This window comes from Xenopus laevis, chromosome 1L (assembly GCF_017654675.1).
Source record: "Xenopus laevis strain J_2021 chromosome 1L, Xenopus_laevis_v10.1, whole genome shotgun sequence".
NCBI classification, from domain to species: Eukaryota; Metazoa; Chordata; class Amphibia; order Anura; family Pipidae; genus Xenopus; species Xenopus laevis.
Window position 1 is genome coordinate 145,061,127 of NC_054371.1, and position 21,123 is coordinate 145,082,249.

Here is a 21,123-nt window from a genome sequence, read left to right on the forward strand (position 1 = left end):
TTTATAATACCCAGAGGGTGAAAAAAGTCTAAATCTGAAAACCCGCCATCTCCAAGCTGTCGGAGTCCTGTAGAAGTCAATGTCAAAGGTCCCATTTCAATATCATGGTCCATGCTGAGTTTCAACCAAAAATATGATTTTTTTCTAATTTCGGTGCCCAAAGCCAGATTTTGGAGGGAAAATTGACTTTTTGGTGGAAAAATCTGGCTTTATTGCGGAAAAATCCGTATTTTTTTTTTTTTTTGTCAGAACCGATTTTAGCTAGCTTTTTCTATGATAAATAAGATCCAATAAGCAATTTGGAGTTGGTCGGATTTTTTTTAATAGAAATAATGAGATACATTTGATATATAACCCCCTTAATATTCCTGGAAATTGCTTATTCCTGAGTTTTTCATACAGAGACATTTTCCAACTGCTAAAAACATTATTTCAAACGGATCTTCTTATGAGTTAAATACACACGGACCAATGGCTGTGAATTTCACTATGAATGTACAGCCGCTTCCTTTAACCTTTCTAAAACAACCTCTGGGGTTATAGATGCAGAAATTTTAACTACTTTTTCTCTAGATTTTCCACCCTGTAAGGAAAACAAAAAAAAAAAGCGTTATGGCTACAGATACTGCAACAAATAATTATTTTATACAAGTAATGGTTCAGTATTTAGACAAAACAAATATACATTCCATGCATGTTTGCTAAAACTTCTGAGCATTACATATATCCACTTTATACTACCCACACCAAGTTGCAACCCCTTCCTCCCACAGCTGCCCTACAACTGTTAGGTGGTCTGAATGTATAATGTAAATGCAGAGGAATCGGAGGGATAAATAATGGATAGAAATATTTATGCTAAAAATTAAAACAGCTGTATGACATGGGTTGAAGCTTTGACCTTATAGAAAATCCAACTTCAATGACTACACTTTAGAGACAGGTTATCTGAGCAGAACCAAAATGTCATGTTTTAAACATTTATTTTTCTACGTCATAAGTGTGTGCTATACTTTGTGCTATACTATATATTTATTTTGAATTTACCTGTGTTATCCGTGTGACAATGTTACAACTGGCTTGGCAAAAGGGTTCATCAAGTTCATATTCTCTATATATGGTGCGTGCATCAGTATTAGACTGAGTACTCTAAAAGCATTAAAAGTGTAAACTTCAGTTACTGTACAAACCTTATCCAAGGACACTTCACTCTTCTTTAGCACCAGAACCTTCGAAAGATAGCGGCACAGCTCTGCATTTGCTTCCCCTTCTGTCGGAGGAGCTGCAATTGCAACGCCCACAGCATCGGCTGTCACATCTAGAACAGACAATATTACTTTTTTAGCAGTTTCCTCACATCACCAATGCAGAAAACCCTGGCATGTAACAATTAAAAAGTGTATACAAAAATATTTGATATTTTACATAAATTTACCGGTTATAGCATTTTGTTTAGCCCCTGGCTTGGCATGTATACTGATGGTAACTGATCCAGTTTTGTCTCTTGATACTGGCCCAGTAACAGGAGCCACTGGAGATACATCTTTCTTGAGTCCTTTTCCCTACAAAAAAATTACACTTTAATTAATAGCTATTCAATATAATGTCTCCTGTCCAATGTCATGCTCCAACTCCTGATTTTCAGTAGTTTACTCCTGTTTTTAGCTGTTTACTAATGTGCAGCTCTTATACAGTGTGAGAGGACAGACAGAATTTCAGCTTCAGAATAGGATAAGTTTAAAGGGATATTAAGCCTAATATGTTAAATCCAATGTAAGGTGCAAAACACTGTTTTTATGTGCTACTCCTGAACCTGCAGCACTTTGTGCTCTCAGAATGAAGTACAAAAGTTGTTTTCCTGAGTGGCTGGTTGTGGCTGGCACTAACAATTCAAGTTAGAAAGCTACAACAGGCACAAGGGAACCTTGCATTAGCTACCTTGCACCAAACATGTTCTACTTCTTGCACCAAATTCTTATTTCAGTTTTGCTCCTCTTGCACCCCGTGGTTTCATAAGCGAGTCCAACTCTCCACTTTATTGCTACCTAAAAACACACAATATTGTGTAGAGCAGTTTAGTTTGGGATATGGAATAAAAAAAACCTTTTTTTTTTTTTGCCAGAAAGCTTACTTGCACTGCATGATGCCAGTTACTTATACAAAAAGTATGATCTGGAATAACAACATAAAAGTCAACCAGCAATTTGTTCTAATCAATAATTAGAAAAATTTTACTGGTTATTCTAATAAAATGTACACCAGCAGGCAAATAGATTGCTTCAAAATATGGCACATGGCGAACCCTGTCTGCTGCTACAACCTGTGGATAGCATTCCGCCTACATAACAGTAGGTGCCCTCCACAAGTTATATGTAAAAGTATTGTACTTTTTGGGGGGAAATCACCTGTACATGGCATTGGTGAACATGCGGTCACACACTGACTAGTGCATAGAGCAGGGATCCCCTACATTTTTTTTTTACCGCTTGAGCCACATTCCATTGTATAAAGTTAGGGAGCAACAAAGGCATGAAAATTGTTACCAAAAACTGGGCTGTGATTGGCTGTTTTGTAGCCCTTATGTGGACTTGCTTCAACAAAATTTGCCTCCAAGCCAGGAATTCAAAAATAAGCTCCTGCTTTGAGGTCACTGAAAGTAGGGATTCACCGAATCCACTATTTTGTATTCGGCCGAACCCATGAATCCTTCGTGAAAGATTCGGCCGAATACCGAACCGAATCCTAATTTGTTTATGCAAATTAGAGATGAGAAGGGGGAAAACATTTTTTACTTCCTTGTTTTGTGACTAAAGGTGGCCATACATGGATAGATCTGCTCGTTTGGCGATGTCGCCAAACGAGCGGATCTCCCTCCGATATGCCCACCTTGAGGTGGGCAATATCGGGCTGATCCGATTGTGGGCCCTAGGGCCCAACGATCGGATCCTAGCGTTCGCAAACGGGCGGTCGGATCGCGAGACCGCATCAACGAACAGATGCGGCCGTGATCCGACGGGATTTTTAATCGGGGAAGCCCGTTGGGGGCCCCCATACACGGGCCAATAAGCTGCCGACTCGGTCTGTCGGCAGCTTTTATCGGCCCGTGTATGGCCACCTTTAAAGTCACACAATTTCCCTCCCCGCCCCCTAATTTGCATATGCAAAATAGGATTCGGATTTGGTTCAGCCTGGCGATGGATTCGGCCGAATACTGCTGAAAAAGGCAGAATCCCGAACCGAATCCTGGATTCGGTGCATCCCTAACTGAAAGAAACCTCCAAGGAGTTGATGAGCAACATGTTGCTCACGAACCACGGGTTGGAGATCACTGGCATAGAGTATGGTCAGCCATACAGTTAGTGTCGGACTGGCCCACCGGGATACCAGGAAAACTCCCGGGGGGCCCAGGTATCAGTGGACCCTCATGCTGCTAAACATTAGGCCTATTTCATGCCTATTCCATTGAGAACAAAGAGGCTAAATAGATGGAATAATAGATTATAGTATTATAGGATGTAAAGAAAAGAGACTATAGAGGTTGAGTGAGGAGAGGAAGAATAATATTACTACGGGTGGGCCCCTGGTCTAAGGTTTTCTGGTGGGCCCCTGGCATCCCAGTCCAACACTGCATACAGTAGCTTTGAGAATAATCCGCAGAGAACACTGTGTGCCCTGCAGCCTGTAATATTTACACCTGTTTGGTATTAGAGACCTGGTGCAAAGTTTGCAACTATTACTTTACCCCATAAAATGGCCAGTGGTACCTTCCTTCCCACAGGTAACACATCGCAGGGCAATCATTATTATTATTATTGGGTTACTGTGTGATAATAGACTCTGACCACTGATTTTGTGTCTCAGGAAGAGAAAAAAGTTAAACGGGGTCACACACAGGTATAGAGACAAACAGCAGCGAAACGTCTCCACAACATCAGAGGTCTCTGTCAATCCATGCCCTTTTAAAGGATATAGAATTAACCAGGACTTCCATTCACCTCCTTCCTGGGCATAGCGAGAGCACGACAGGTCACGCAAATAAGTCGCTTATTCAGATTCCCAGCGGGATTCCCATACATCCCCTGTGCCGGGGCAACTCGTATAAACGCAAGTAAACAGGCCCTGTGCTTTACAATAAATTTATAGAATCTCCCCAAAAGTCTACGCGTGATGTTTTCATCCCCTCCCAAGAGCTAACTCTCAACAACGTCATTAAGACGCGCCACGGTACGGAAACAACGCAGGAGTTGTTCTCTAGAACCGCAGCCGAGCAAAGTCCAGGCTTCGGTGTCCCGACGTGCTCCGCGGCTACGTGACGTCAGCGGATGAGGAAGTCAATGCGGCCTTTAGCTGCGCCAAAACTGCCCAAAAGAGAGAGGCATTAAGTGTAAGACTCCAGCCCCACTGATCTAAATTGTATACAGTGTGAACCTGGGCTGCTGCTAGTGGGCGTCTGTAACATAGCTCTGTATCAGAGCCGCTACCTGCAAGTCACAGATTTGCCCCAGCGTGCGGCGCATATAAGCACTGGGAACACTGACTCAGATACGTAGCACTCAAGGGACCGCTTCCTGTCACTTGTTGGAACCATGTCGGACCCCCCAAGTTGCTCTACCCCATCATCCTCCGACCCTGCTCGCATCATTAAAGTGACAGTAAAAACCCCCAAAGAGAAAGAGGAATTCGCCGTACCCGAAAGTAGCAGCATCAGGGAGGTGAGTCCCCGAAAGTCTTTCCTTAAACTCTCTGCTCTTTCCTGCTTCTGCCAGTGTAGCCTGAGCGTTCACTTGTATTTGTGCAGTGTCACGGCTTGTCATTATCTAATGGTTCTTATCGCCCTCAAACTATTAGTGTAGAGAGCAGATGGCAGTTTGAATGGTGGCACAGAGCAAAGGTCATTTTTTTTTTAAATAATTCAGAAAAAAATCCCTCTGACTCCTCTAGAAGAATGCAGTCCTACAGTATGATGAATGTATATTTTGGCCTAACTTTTCTTTACCCCTCCCCTCCCCCCAGTTGAGTTGTTTTCAGGCAGATTGAGGGTGCAGGTAATCACATTGCTTTGTCACTGTCGTTATCGTTTTAACTCGTCCTTAAGGACAGTGACCCGCTTCAGTTGCAGGTGATTTGTCGTGCAAGAAGTTGCAAGGAGAGCAACGTAATGCCTACAATCCCTGCCTGGTATGGTAATTGCCTGGATCCATTGGGTACACTCGTGGGCCTGGCTCTGTCACTCGGAAAAATGTCATTTTCATTGGAATTATTAGCCACTCGGACAATAAAACACCCATAATCACGTTTCTTTGCCCTAAAATTTGAAGGAAGGACATTTGGTTATGGGATCATCAGTGTGGTGGTGATGGCAGCACTACTCATGTATCACTAATTTTGGGCACGTTAATTGGCCACTGAAGATAATGTATCAGTTGGATGTTACGTTGTGTAATTATTGGAACTGTTATCTGGAAAAGCCCAGGTCCCAAGCATTCTGGATAACAGATCTTTCCATAATTTGGATATCCATACCTTAAAGAAGAATTCAACCTGTGGGCAAAAAAAACCGTACCCCCCAGTCCACGTAGACCAGGGGTGTCCAAACTGCGGCCCAGGATGCATATGAATGCGGCCCAGCTTGGTTCCCGAGGAGGCATCATGTCGCAAAGGATATAGGAGGAGGAGGGGGGACTCTGCCCATTGCCCACTTAGTAATAATAATATAATAATAAGTCTGTTTAATATCCAGGTGTCCCATATTCCAGTGTATAGCTCCATTTGGTTATCCAATTGGCATTGTAGTTCTTTTCTGTGTATTTCCTTTACTTTTACAAATCAAACGTGTTTGTGTATTTCATGTGTGGCCCCTGACAATTTTTCTTTTTCCAATGTGGCCCTGCGAGCCAAAAGTTTGGATACCCCTGACGTAGACCCTCCTCCCCCTAGGCTAACTACTACCCCCCCCGGGGGGGGGAAATGCCCCATACTCCATACTCACCTCGTCACAGATTCTTCCAGCAAAGTTCCATGCATCCATCTTCCGCGTCCTCTGTAAGCTGACTGAGAGATCGGCAATTTCAGCGTAATTCTGAGCATGCGCAGTTGTCGCAAACTGCTCGTGTGCAGAAATACCAATCTCTCAGTCAGCTTACAGAGGACACAGAAGATGGATGCGTGGAACTTTGCTGGAAGAATCTGCGACGAGGGGTAAGTATGGGGCATGGAGGAGGGATACGGGTATTTTTGCCCACAGGTTGAATTCTCCTTAAAGTCTACTAGATCGTTTAAACATTAAATAAACCCAACAGACTGGTTTTGCTTCCAATAAGGATTAATTATATATTAGTTTGGATTATGTACAAGGTACTGTCTTATTATTACAGAGAAAAATAAAATATTTTTTTAAAATTTAGATTATTTGGATAAAATCGAGGCTATGTGACATGGCCTTTTAGTTATTCGGAGCTTGCTGGATAACAGGTTTCTGGATAACGGAACCCATTCCTGTATTAGGAACTAATGACTTGTTACCTACAGCAACAAAATGCTTTTTCAAAATATAGCTTGACTTTTCGGACGAATGCAATCATTTAATTTATAGTAACATTACATATATTTTCTGATGATCAAGTAAAGGTATAGGCATTTGTGTTCAGGATGAAACCAATAAACTTATAATACAAATAAAATAGAGTTTTTGTTCAAAATGGGCAAATGACCATTAAGGGGAAGATTTATCAAAATATGAATTTAGATTTTAATAAATAAAAATTCACCTGGGGTTTTTGGAAACATTTATCAAATGGTGCGTTCTAAATTTTCACTTTTGACCCATTGATAAATACGTCTAAAAATCCCATAGGAATTAATAGAATGTGGGTGAGTAATTCTTAAATTCTAAACTCCCATTTTGATAGATCTGCCGTTAAGGGCTGACTTTGCTTTTAATTGTATAGTTATGGGATTTGTTATCTGGAATTCTTGTGACTAAAAGACAAAATTTAGTTAAAGTTGTGGATTACGGGACCCTGTACCTGTGGCAAATAAATATAAAGCCATCAATGTGCTCATTCGCTGATCACCTGACAACAATGACCAAAAGGGGGAAAATGTAGTTTTTAGCTGTTCGTGTGGGAGTAAAAGACACAGCTCTGTTCATTCTCTGATGTAACCTAGAATGAATGCATGTCCTTGGTTTGTGTGTCAGCACTATGACTCATATGAGTCAGCAGAATGGACTGTAGATTTGTAACTGTTTCATATGGCTATAATCCCATGATATAAAGTATATGTATTCTTCATAGGAAAAGTGACTAAATATGTGGTCTACAATTATGGGATTGGTTATCCGGAAACCTGTTATCCAGAAAGCTCAGAATTACAGAAAGGCTGTCTCTCATAGACTCAATTTTATCCAAATAATTTAAATTTGTAAAAATTATTTCCACTTTCTCTAAAATAATACAACAGTACCGTTTACATGATCCAAATTAAGATACAATTAAACCTTATTGGAAGCAAAACCAGTGTATTGGTTTTATTTAATGTTTACATTATTTTTTTAGTAGGCTTAAGCCATGAAGACTGTGTCCAAACGGAATGTGAGGGTCTCCAAAAAATACGAAAACAAAAGTAAAAATGTAGAAAATTTATTAGGACATGATACCTAACGCGTTTCGTGCCTATTGGGGCACTTACTCAATAGGCACGAAACGCGTTAGGTATCATGTCCTAATAAATTTTCTACTTTTTTACTTTTGTTTTCGTATTTTTTGGAGACCCTCACATTTCGTTTGGACACAGTAATTTTGACTTTGCACCTTGGGACTGAGTCCAAACGGAATGTGAGGGTCTCCAAAAAATACGAAAACAAAAGTAAAAAAGTAGAAAATTTATTAGGACATGATACCTAACGCGTTTCGTGCCTATTGAGTAAGTGCCCCAATAGGCACGAAACGCGTTAGGTATCATGTCCTAATAAATTTTCTACTTTTTTACTTTTGTTTTCGTGTTTTTTGGAGACCCTCACATTCCGTTTGGACACAGTAATTTTGACTTTGCACCTTGGGACTGAGGTGAACTGTGAGTGTTTTCTCCTTCATTCTTTACTTCAATTGGTATTTTTTGTTTTAATACTTTTTCTAAGTGGTACCACATTTATTTATTTTTATGTGGCAGTAGCACTAACCTTCGCTTCTTAAGGCATGAAGATCCAAATTACAGAAAGATCCGTTCTCTGGATTCTGGATAACGCATCCTATTTTCTTTAATTTGATACATTTCTAGAAAGACTTGTGGTCTTATATAAATATTAAGCTCCATATCAATGTCTTTCATTTGCCTGTAGTCACAGAAAAGGTTGATTACTTTGAATCTGTTTGGGATTTCCCTTGCTGTTTAGTCGCTGTTTAGTCGCTTCCCTTCACATTGTTTTCTAAAGTGATGTTGGTATCCATAAAAAAAAAAAAAAAGACGTCTTGGCAGAAATGCTAATTCTGGTTTTCCTGACTATATGACACTTTTTTTTTTGTAGTTCAAGGAGGATATCTCCAAGCGCTTTAAAGCCAGCACAGAACAACTTGTCTTAATATTTGCTGGGAAGATTTTAAAAGACCAAGACACCCTTAGCCAACATGGAATCCACGATGGGCTGACAGTTCACCTTGTCATCAAAACCCAGAACCGGTAAAAACTTGATTCCATTTTCACATTTGCTATTTTCTGTATAATTTGTGTTACTCCGTTTTAAAAATTGCTTTAATACATTTTTACCCTAGATCACAGGCTGCAACAGCTTCTCAGGCAAGCAGCTCCAGTACATCCACAACCAACTCTACCACATCAAGTAGTAGTACCAGTACAACATCAACAACCACAAGCACTCCTTTTGGCTTAGGTAAGATTATTACCTTCAATCAGTGCTGTTTCACATAGCTATATATATTTTTGATATACCTGATCTTGGCGATACAGCTATAATAAAATGATGTCATTCTAAGATTTTTGGCAGTCTAATGCCAAAAAATTGCCTCCTACCTACAGCCTCTCATATCCCATCCCCCCAACATACCATTTTTAGCTCAGCTGATTGCTGAGTGTTGTAGCTCTGAATTAGCTAGGTTTTAGTCTTAAATTACATGGTCAGCTAGTTCATCCACCATGATCTGTCCTCTGTTGACCCTAGTTCTGCTGTCCACTGCTCTTGGGTACGGGATATGAGCCCTTATAAATAAATGCATTGCTGACACCAAGGGAACCTTGTAGTGATTGTCTTAGCTGATTATCTTGTTCAAGAGCCTTTGAAATTCATACACATTGCTGGCCATAGGCTGGCACTTTGTATCAACACAGTGTTTTCCAAGATACAATTATGGGATCTGTTGTCCAGAAAGCTGTGAATTACAGAAAAGCCTTCTCCCATAGACTCTGTTTTATCCAAATCCACGTTTTTAAAAATCTCTGTAATAATAAATCAGTACCTTGTACTTGATCCAATCAAATATACAATTAATCCTTATTGGAAGAAAACCAGCTTATTGGGTTTATTTAATGTTTACACAGTTTTCTAATAGACTTTAGGTCCAAGTTATGGAAAGATCTGTTATCCAGAAAGCACCAGCTCCTGAGAGTTCTGTATTACAGGCCCCCTTACCTGTACAAGCATTAATATCTATAACAAAATAAAAACATATCTCACCCTAGCTGATGTTTAGGGTAGGACCACCAGCCACTGTTTTGGATCCCCCTAAAGCAAAATAGTACTTTCAAAATCCAATATTACTTCCTTCTTGTTCCTGTTTAGGAGGACTAGGTGGACTAGCAGGGCTGAGCAGCCTGGGTATGAATTCATCCAATTTTTCTGAACTCCAAAGTCAGATGCAGCAGCAGCTTATGTCCAACCCAGAAATGATGGTTCAGATCATGGAGAATCCATTTGTTCAGAGTATGCTTTCTAATCCTGACCTCATGAGGCAATTGATAATGGCAAATCCACAAATGCAACAGTTAATCCAGCGGAATCCAGAAATAAACCATATGCTTAATAACCCGGATATAATGCGGCAGGTATGTGCTTTCTTATAATCTGTATTCAGAATAAATGTAGTCTAACTTTACATAGAACCTTTACTTGGGAGCATTAAAAAAGGAGCAGCTGTTATATGTAATTTAAATTTTATGTTCATTTGAAGAATTACTTATTTTTGTGTTTGCTTTAGTGGTTTGATACAGTAAAGGTTAGGGTATGTATTTCAAAGAAAAATGTTGATAACTGTTGCACGATATTTATTTTAAAGACATTAGAACTTGCTAGAAATCCAGCAATGATGCAAGAGATGATGAGGAACCAGGACAGAGCACTGAGTAATTTAGAAAGCATCCCTGGTGGTTATAATGCCCTGAGAAGGATGTATACAGACATCCAGGAACCCATGCTGAATGCTGCCCAAGAACAGGTAATGCAAGCTCTACTGCGTGTGGAAATATAGGTGAAGTGGAATAGAATCTAACCCTTATAAACTAATTTGTTTTCTTTCTCATCATCTTCCAACCATCCCATCTGTTAAATATGTGTAATAAATGAGGTACAGTCATGAAGCCCACTTTAAAATGGATATTGTATGTTTTGTATTACTGCAAGGATACAAGCAAGAAGAACTTTGAACTTTTTTATTATTCATAAATGTGAAGGGTGGTTAAACCCTTTCCACACTTGGGGTTTGTAATGTATCCCGTGGCATGTTGGGTCAGTAATCATGATGCCTGACATAGATTAAAGGCATATAGCATAACTAAAAACCCCTCCAATCTTGTAGGCAATAATGAATAATTTACTGCATGGTGCTGGTTTAACTTTGAGCTAAAAATTTATATTATGTTTAAAAATGTTCGCTTTATTGGAGCTCTATATAAATCTGTTACAGTCCCTGTTTGTGTTTCAAATGAGGGGTGCTCTAATGGTCCCTAACAGAAGCACAGTTGGAGGGGGATAGCCAATCACAGCCCTGCAGACACACACACTCGGTGCAGATCCCTGCATCAGAGTTTACGCCAGCCATCTTCCGGGTCTTTGTGTCTTCTTGCAGCACTTCGGCAATTACCGTCCCATTCTCAAATTACCGAAGACCCGGAAAATGGCTGCCGTGAACTCCAAACCCTGAATCTGCACCGAGGGGTAAGTAAAAAGTTAGGTGCATTTGCCGGGGTAGCAGCTAGGCTTGGGGGAGGAGGGAGGGTCTATGTGGGGTGGGGGTAGGGTTTTTTTTTTATCAAGGGTTTGCCCAGTTAATGATTAAAAAAGAATCATTGGGCATTAAGGTAATTTTATTCTACTATAGATTGTGATTTGTGTCAAATAAGGGTTAAACTACTTTCAGCTTTCGGGCTGTTCCATACAGTGCTTTCACCAACTATTTGTAAAGTAACACTAAAATTCACTTTTCAGTTTGGCGGGAATCCATTTGCTTCCCTTGTAAGCGATGCATCAAATGCAGACAACCAACCTTCTCGAACAGAAAACAGAGATCCTTTACCAAACCCATGGGCTCCTGCTTCTAGCACTGCAGGGTCTACATCCACTGGGAACACTACAGAAGTAAACAGCACAGGAAGCAATGCCACCACAACAACTTCAAGCTCTACTCTACCTAATTTGGGAGGTTTGTTTTTTTTTGTATAATTTGCATTAATCACCCCACCGCCAGCAGCATTAAAATGTACTGAAATGTATCTTTGAAATAATGTTTCTTTTTCCAATTAAAGCTGGCATGTTTAATACCCCTGGTATGCAGAGTTTAATGCAACAGATTACAGAGAATCCTCAGCTAATGCAGAATATGTTGTCTGCACCATACATGAGAAGCATGATGCAGTCTCTTGGCCAAAATCCTGAACTTGCAGCCCAGGTAAGTATTTGTTTTTCACAAAACAGATGCAAACTTAACAGCCATATTCTCAATGGATATGTTTATTCATGCCAAGTGTTTCCTAGCCTCCTCCTCGGGTATTTGAGTTGTGTTTCTTCTGCTTAAAGGGATATAGTCATGGGGGGAAAAAAAATTTTTTTTCACAATGAATCAGTTAATAGTGCTGATCCAGCAAAATTCTGCACTGAAATCCATTTCTCAAAAGAGCAAACAGATTTTTTTTATATTCAATTTTGAAATCTGACATGGGGCTAGACATATTGTCAATTTCCCAGCTGGCCCAAGTCATTTGACTTGTGCTCTGATAAACTTCAATCACTCTTTACTGCAAGTTAGCGTGATATCACCCCCTCCCTTTCCCCCCCCAGAAGCCAAACAAAAGAACAATGGGAAGGTAACCAGATAACAGCTCCCTAACACAAGATAGCAGCTGCCTGGTAGATCTAAGAACAACACTCAATAGTAAAAACCCATGTCCCACTGAGACTCCTTCAGTTACATTGAGAAGACAAAACAGCAGCCTGCCAGAAAGCATTTCTCTCCTAAAGTGCAGGCACACATCACATGACCAGGGGCAGCTGGCAAATTGACAAAATGTCTAGCCCATGTCCGATTTCAAAATTGAATGTACAAAAATCTGTTTGCTCTTTTGAGAAATGGATTTCAGTGCAGAATTCTGCTGGAGTAGCACTATTAACTGATGCTTTTTGAAAAAAACATGTTTTCTGATGACAAGATCCCTTTAAAGGAATAGTAACACCAAAAAATGAAAGTGTTTTAAAGTAATGAAAATGTCATGTACCGTTACCCTGCACTGCTGGTAAAACTGCTGTGTTTGCTTCAGAAACACTACTATAGTTCATATAAAAAAGCTGCTGTGTAGCAATGGTGGAAATTTAAAAAAGTCTATATGGCACAGGTTTAATAGTGGATAACAGATAATACCATTATGTTCTCCAGAACTTATCTGCTGTGTAACCTGAGCCTTTTCTCCTTTGAATGGCTGTCCCCATTGCTACACAGCAGCTTATTTATATAAACAATAGTAGTGTTTCTGAAGCAAACACAGCAGTTTTACCAGTGAAGGGCAACACTGCATTATATTTGTATTTCTTTAAAACCTTTAAACCTCTAAGAAAATAACTTGTGTTTTTAGTCCGTTCTGTACCGGGTGAGCCACAGTTCTACAAGTGCAGAAAAAGGACTTTAAGTTCCAGTTATAAACTATATGGCGAGTCCAGTCACCTGCTTGTCTTAACATTTCAATGCCAAAGCATTGTTTTAAATGAAGTTGGTCCTCCCGTTGCAAGTTTTCCTGAGAAGGCTTTTCACTATATTTTGGAAAATTATAGGAATTTTTTTTATTCAGCCACAGGATTATTAGTGAAGTTGGGTACAGATATTGGGAAATCAGACATGGCTTGTAGCAAGCGTTCCAGTTCTTCCAACAGGTGTTCAGTTGTGTAGAGGTCAGGGTCACATTGTTCATCGGGGGGATTATGGTGCTGACACAGGAAAGAACTTTCCCCAAACTGTTGCAACAAAGTATAAAGCATGGAATTGACCTGTCACTGTAACCTGTATCATTAAGGTTTGCCTGCAATGGACGTGCAGGGTACCTAGCCCACACCATGATTCAAAGGTCACATAGATGGTTGATTTATTCACATTTCTTATACAAAAGAATATAAGTAATTTGTAAAAGTTTAGCTGGGATCTGGGTAGAATGTGCAGTGCTAAATGTTACTTAAATGTGTTGTTCACCTTTAGGCTAAGGCCACACTAGGCGATAGCGCCGCGATTTGACTCGCGGCGACTTTTCGCCGCGACTTTTAAGCCGCAATTGCTGGGGAAACTTTTGCGCTGGCGTCTATGGGGAATCGCGAAAAATCACCAGCGTAAAAACACACGCGGCGATCTTTTCTCTACTGTCGCTCGAAATTGCCTCGCTAGGCGATTTCGAGCGACAATAGAAACAAGATCGCCGCGTGTGTTTTTACGCTGGCGATTTTTCGCGATTCCCCATAGACGCCAGCGCAAAAGTTTCCCCAGCGATTGCGGCTTAAAAGTCGCGGCGAAAAGTCGCCGCGAGTCAAATCGCGGCGCTATCGCCTAGTGTGGCCTTAGCCTTAAGTTAACTTTTAGTATGTTATAGACTGGCCAATTCTAAGCAACTTTTCAATTGGTCTTCATTTTTTTCTCTTTTTTTTTTAGTTATTAGCCTTCTTCTGATTCTTTCCATTTTTCAAATGGGAGTCACTGACCCCATCTAAAAAGCAAATGTTCTGTAAGGCTGCAAATATATTATTATTATAGCAACTTGTATTACTCATCTTTCTATTCAGGCCCTCTCCTATTCATATTCTAGTCTGTTATTTAAATCAATTCATTGTGCATAGGGTAATTTGGACCCTAGCAACCAGATGGCTGAAATTGCAAACCGGAGAGCTGTTGAATTAAAATCTGAATAACTCAAAAGTCACAAATAATAAAAAAATTAAAACCAATTGCAAATTGTCATAGAATACAAGGTGAACAACCCCTTTAAGACCTGTCAACATAATGGGTTAATATAATATATATTTCTTATTGGGTATTTTAGCTATTTGTTGTGTATGAAAAACTATACTGTGAATATTTAAATTGTAATACCTGACATAAATATATTTGCTTTTGCTCATCAGGTTATGCAAAATAATCCTCTCTTTTCTGGAAATCCTCAACTGCAAGAACAGATGAGACAGCAGCTTCCATTTTTCCTTCAACAAGTAAGAAGAATATATATTTAAATAATGTGTTTTTAAAATACAATTGCTGATTTTTTATTATTTTTTGCTCCAGAATTATATTTTTTCTTTTATGTAATCTTATTTTCAGATGCAGAACCCTGAAACTTTATCAGCAATGTCAAATCCAAGAGCAATGCAGGCTTTACTGCAGATCCAGCAAGGGTTGCAAACTCTTGCTACTGAAGCTCCATCTCTTGTGCCAAGGTTTGCCATACAGCCTACTGTTAATAACACACATAACTACACATTAATACACTTTTCTATCCTATGCTGAATTAACATCAACCAAACCAGAAGTAAGACATGGGTAAAAATGTTCTACATTTTTCTGGGGTAAAACTACTTTTAGTGGACTTTTTAGTTTTGTAATTTAAAGTTTGCAGATTTCTGGAGCAGTGTTTTGGAAATTTGGTAGTGTACTGCTGGATAATTCACCCATGGTAAATTTACTCTGTTGCAGGTGACTAATCTCTTGGAAGTGCTTTCCTTGGGAAAGCATATGTGTCACCTGTTTTTTGTGTAGTAATTTTGTAGTTCGGGTTACAATGCACTGCGTATGTTTTGCCAACAGCAGTTTACATTCTTTCTTCGTTAGTTTTTTGTTGCTTCTCTGAATCTCTACATGCATACCTAAAATCAATTGGCCATAAGGAGATAAACGTGTTTTAATTGTGGTTCTATGAGTCTCTCGGAAGTAATTGAAACACACTGGCTAGGTATATAAGCAAAGATTTTTATTACATACATAGAATGAAAAAGATATACATTACCGAGTGAGCAAAGTATGCAAGCAACACCTCGCTGCCTTCAAGACTGGGAGATCCACAAAACAGTCCGCAGATCGAGGCTCAAACAGCTCCAAAGATCCTGTGGCTATACCACAGGCCTTGTTGTCACGCGTAAACTCCACAAGCGAATCTCAGCCGACCGAATGGAGACCCCCAGTTTACATAGGCTTAGCAAACAATGAGCTCATATAGTAATTTAGTAAAAAGATATAATAATTTGGTTAATAACAGATCTTGCTTCCCATGCGCTCATCAGGATCTGGCCAGACTCCCAACAAGCACATCCGAAGCAAAGATCTTATCTTGGCTAACTGGTAGCTGAATAGCATATTGTGCCCCTAGCTATAATAAAGAAGAGTCTGATAACGACTTCAGAAATCATACACATATTAGAGAATACATATGAAAATATCCAGAATAAGAATAAAGAACAAGTATTCGGTCATTGAGTTGATTAGTTCCCATGATTTCTCTTGCAAAAAGCTTCATTATACAGGATTACAGATTATAAAGCCGCCTTGTATACTATGATACAAAGCTTTGTTATACACAATTATACGTCATAAAGCTGTCTTTTTACGCTATATTGGGCTCAACATACAACATCAGGTTCAACAGTAGAACAGTAGTTCTTTGTGTTATAGTTTTATATAGTTCTGTAGCAAAGCATTGCAATGAGCAATTGGGTTTAATCAGAGTATTACCATGAGCCATTATTGAAAAAACTCCTATTAATACAACATGGATGCATCTTGCCATAATATAGCACATTTTTATTTCAACTGTATATTTGTTATACCTTATATACCAATTTATGGTTTCTCTGTAGAGTAAATCCCCCTTTTGGTGGACTGGGAAGTGCTAATTCATCACCTGCAAGTGTTCCTTCTCCCGCACCCACAGAAAATTCAAGTCCACTGTCGGGATTATCTGAAGCAGGGCATCAGCAGTTTGTTGAGCAAATGCTGCAAGCCCTTTCTGGTGCTAACCCGCAGGTGAGACATCTTATCTGATCAGAAGTGTATATTACATTACAGCCAAAGATCGCTTGTATAAAATTGTTTGTGTGAAGCATGTTTGCAAATGCTTTAACACACCATTGTGTAATGTTGCAGTTTTTACTAGCAAAATGTAACTCCGTATAGCTGCTATCCATAAAGCTTTGCTATTGTTGACTGAGGCCTTTATATCAGCCCTCTTTCCCCCCCCCCACCAATATTCTGTTACAAGGCTGTCCATTTAAAAGCTGTATTGCCATGAGAGGCTTTTTACAAAATTGTATTTGTTTTACATTCGCAGATGACTGGTATAGCAAAAGAGCACATAGGACTAGGCTGATTTGCGACATTCTTTCTCCATTGTTGTCAGCGGCCCTTAGTTAAATGCTTAAATAAACGTGCATTGTTTACCTCATTCTAAACAATTTAGCATTTCATGTGAAACACAAACCTATTAATCGGCTCTGTACAAGAATTGGGGTATTGGTATGCATTGCTAAGTCCCAACTTACTATTTTTTTCTGGTCTATCCCTTGCAGAATCAGAACCCAGAAGTCCGGTTTCAGCCACAGCTTGAACAACTAACTGCGATGGGATTTTTAAACAGAGAAGCTAACATACAAGCTTTAATAGCCACTGGCGGCGACATCAATGCAGCTATTGAACGACTACTGGGCTCTCAACCATCATAGCAATGTTTCCCCACAAGAAACAAAGTGTAATTTATTTTTGATAATGGCTCTTCAGTCTGGATAAAACACCTGCTTTATTTCAATTGGACTCACAGATTTCCTTCTTGTTCCAAACCAGATGCATTAGAGCTTAGGGTGAAGCATAGTTGTTTTTCTGAGAAAGTGAGGATTAGGTTTCATTTGGATGTGCTGCATGCATCAGGCAACACCTGTACCCCCTTTTTCCTGCTGCATTGCCTCGTGATTTTTTAAATGAATAGCTTCTGCAGTTGGGTTAACCCAGTGATATTCAATCTTTGGCCCTCCAGCTGCGGTTGAACAGTTTGAGGCTGGATGAGACATCTGCAAGGCCACAGCTTGCTTATCCCTGATTTAACTGGTTTCATGAAAAATCTTTCAACTGTTAAAAGGTATTTTGCTTTAAACAAATAGCCTTCTGTAGTAATTTATGTGGAATACAAACTATACAGGAAGTAAAATGTAAGGTTATAATTAGTGATGCAATATCGCTTTTTGTGACTTCAGCATGTATTTTTGCTAGCATTGTGCAGTAAGATTCATATTGCTTATTAATCATTTCCTTTTTTGGAGAGGGGGGGTAAACTACAAATGCTCTTTTGCAACATGACAAAATAAACCCAGAAAACACCCCCCACACACACAATCACAAACTTGTCTTTAATAAAATGCAGTATAGCAAGTATGTGCAACAGAATCAATCTTGTCAAATAGATACAAAGAAACATCCTTAACGAGGAACTTTTCACTTTAAATAGACTCCTATTTAGTTAATCACTATGTTAGTGATACTCTGGAACAAATTGTTAAGCTACGCCTTTACTCATTGACAAAAATTCTTGTAAAACTGTTTAGTGTAGCTTATTTTGTATGCCATTATGCCAAATTTAACCAAATCCATTCCTAGACACTTAATTTGTAGTGAAGGCCTCTGAAATGTAACATTTCATGGTGATCTATATGGCATAGCCTGACTTATCTGGGTCTTTGTTTTTGCCATATTTTCCAAAATTCACATGCTATTTCAATTCATTTTAACAGCCTTGTACAAACAGATAATCTTGAGTTTTTATCTGTAGTTATTTGTCCTTGGCACAGGAAATAAAAAAAAAAAGAGAAACAATCGTTTCCCCATTTATTTAAAAAAAAAATATCAAGTCAAAAGGAAAGTTCAGTGTTTGTGGCAATATTTGGGGTTGAATCCTGTTTGAGGCAGTAGCACTAGTATATGCAACTCTTTAATAAATCAATGTTGCTGCAAACACAGAAAACAAACTAAATTGATTTGCGGAGTCATATGCATAAATAGAATGTTGGGAAAATATAATGATAAAACAGAGTGCCTGAAAGCAGGCTCTGTATTCAAAGCTTTTTCTGGTTTGTGTTTCTATTTCAATCCATGTGTGATTCATTTGGTAAGTAGTAAACTGCACACTTGACAGTACTGTGAACACTAATTACCACCATTTGTCCAGATGGAGCACCCTGTGTCTTGGGTTGCTTAGAAATCCACTCGGATATCTGATGCAACTCCAGGTAATCATGCAGAAGCTGAGACTTGTTTGGTATGTTGCAGATGAAGGTAATTTCATCCAGTTCACAAGACACTTTATATTAATGTGAAGAGAAAGTGAAGACGTTAAGGAAAAACTCCTTTGCAACATAGTGATTAACACTTTCACAATGAATATCTGTCTCTGCTCCTCTGCAGATTTCAGTCTAAGGGCTCTTACTCACGAGCGGTTGTAGCTGCGCTCCGTTTTTCTGCGTTCAGCCGCAGGGGAGCGCAGGAATGGACGCATTACATTTTTTCCAATGGGGCTGTACTCACACAGGCGCGTGTAGGTGCTGAACGCAGGAAAAATGCAGCATGTTGCGTCTCAACCTGCGTTCGGCGCCTACATGTGCCTGTGTGAGTACAGCTCCATTGGAAAAAATGTAATGCGTCTATTCCTGCGCTCCCCTGCGGCTGAACGCAGAAAAACGGAACGCAGGGGAGCGCAGCTACAACCGCTCGTAAGAGCCCTAAAGAAAAGCTAGATGGTCATAGGCTGTCTGGGTATGCTAATAATTGTATCCCACCTTGCAGTGCGGAAGCTGCTGTTGGGTTACAAACATCCACAAACCCCTTATAGCCACGTGTCGTGTTTCTAATAAAAAGAGATTTACTGCTCTGTATATATCGGATATTATTGTCATGAACTGTTGCTATAGACATGTTCCATGTAAGAATACCATATCAACCAGTGCAACTTATGTCTATCAGCTGGAATTGTTAAAGGATAAGTAAAACTTTAAGTGAATGTATAGTTGACGAGAGTGCAATTCTAAGAACTTTTGCAATTCACCTTCATTATTTATTATTAAGATTCCAATATATTAAAGGAACAGTAACATAAAAAATTAAAGTGTTTCAAAGTAATACAAATATAATGCAGTGTTGCCCTGCACTGGTAAAACTGCTGTTTGCTTCAGAAACACTACTATTGTTTATATAAATAAGCTGCTGTGTAGCAATGGGGGCAGCCATTCAAAGGAGAAAAGGTTACACAGCAGATATCAGATAAGCTCTGTAGAACATAATGGTATTATCTGTTATCCACTATTTAACCTGTGCCATAAAGCCTTTTTTGCAGCTTGTTTATATGAACTATAGAAGTGTTTCTGAAGCAAACAGATCAGTTTTACAATTGCAGAGCAATTGCAATACTTTAAAATGCTTTCATTTTTTTGTGTTACTGTTCCTATTAGGGAAATATGTACTGTTACAAGGAATGGATTTTGTTACACCAGTGCCACATGCTGGTCAGATTCTGACTGTGATCCAGTGGAGGAAGTTGTCAGGAGAAAGAAAGAGGGCTGGTCTGATGTTCTGTTGAGGAAAGACTTGGGGAAAATGTATCTGAGGATTCTTAGACAAATCCCTTTTTCTTTCTTCTGAGAGTTCCTCTACTCGATTATGTTTGGGAACTGGCCATCAGGTGGCACTGTTGTACAATTCATTCATAGTAACCGTACATATTTTCCTTATATATTGGAATCTTAAAAAAAAAAGGAATGTAAATTGCAAAAGTGCATAGAATAGTACCATCATCACTTTTACATTCTATTAAGTAAACCTTTAAAATATCATTTAAATGAAGTCAGGAGTTCATGTAGATTGAAATGTTGTATGTCATCCTTAGCCAGTAGGCAGGCTGACTTAGCTTGCACATAAAGGATGATTACATTGCTAGGTTTTGCCAATTAGTAAGTAGGGAAAAAGCACATGCTTGACAGGGGAGGAACACACACAAGCTGGCTGGAAAAGTAGCAATAATATTACATTTGTTGCTTTATGGAGCATTTTGTTTTTTAGATGGTGTCAGCGACCCACATTTGAAAGCTGGAAACAGAAGAAGGCAAATAATTTAAATACTATAACAAATAAATAATGAAGACCAATTGAAAAGTGCTTAGAACTGGCCATTCTATTACATACTTAAAGTTGAACCACCCCGGCTGCTTGAACCCACAGTACTGTGCTTCAATTGTGCACTGTATGTCTAGTATATGAAGGGCTTTTTGGCTCCTTTTAGCCCTTCTCACTCTAACCAGGTTGGTTTCTCTGCTTCACTACTCCCAAGTCCTACCCACTTAGAAGCCATGTTCCAATATCTTGCACTGATGACATCTAACAATATCAAAACAGGCTGTCTGCAAGTTTGAATATATGGCTCTGAACTATTAGGCTCTATCTGTGCTATAAAACCAGTTGTTCTGGATGCATAGTTGTCCATAGGGACAGAAAGGAGTGATTTGCATGTCTGCCCATAATGCCTTACATGAGAGTTAAAATCTCATTTTGGTATGAAGGCAGTTCTATGTGTTTAGTATGAGGCATGTAAATACATTCTGTTTTCAGAAGTGCTCTGATGGGGGAG

General features: G+C 39.3%; 2 protein-coding genes across 2 annotated transcripts; one reads left to right on the forward strand and one right to left on the reverse strand.

Annotated features, from left to right (window-relative positions):
- Positions 1–229: 229 nt before the first annotated feature.
- c15orf40.L (chromosome 15 open reading frame 40 L homeolog) lies at positions 230–4,305 on the reverse strand (the record flags this gene model as incomplete). Its single annotated transcript, NM_001095752.1, is given in 4 exon segments — positions 230–583; positions 1,191–1,318; positions 1,436–1,562; positions 3,996–4,305. Coding segments are annotated over 4 exon segments (366 nt in total). The 3' UTR covers positions 230–487.
- ubqln1.L (ubiquilin 1 L homeolog) lies at positions 4,258–17,674 on the forward strand. Its single transcript, NM_001093639.1, is given in 11 exon segments — positions 4,258–4,712; positions 8,525–8,676; positions 8,769–8,887; positions 9,794–10,056; positions 10,287–10,445; positions 11,435–11,648; positions 11,752–11,894; positions 14,600–14,683; positions 14,793–14,908; positions 16,322–16,487; positions 17,030–17,674. Coding segments are annotated over 11 exon segments (1,695 nt in total). The 5' UTR covers positions 4,258–4,586; the 3' UTR covers positions 17,183–17,674.
- The last annotated feature ends 3,449 nt before the right edge of the window (positions 17,675–21,123 follow it).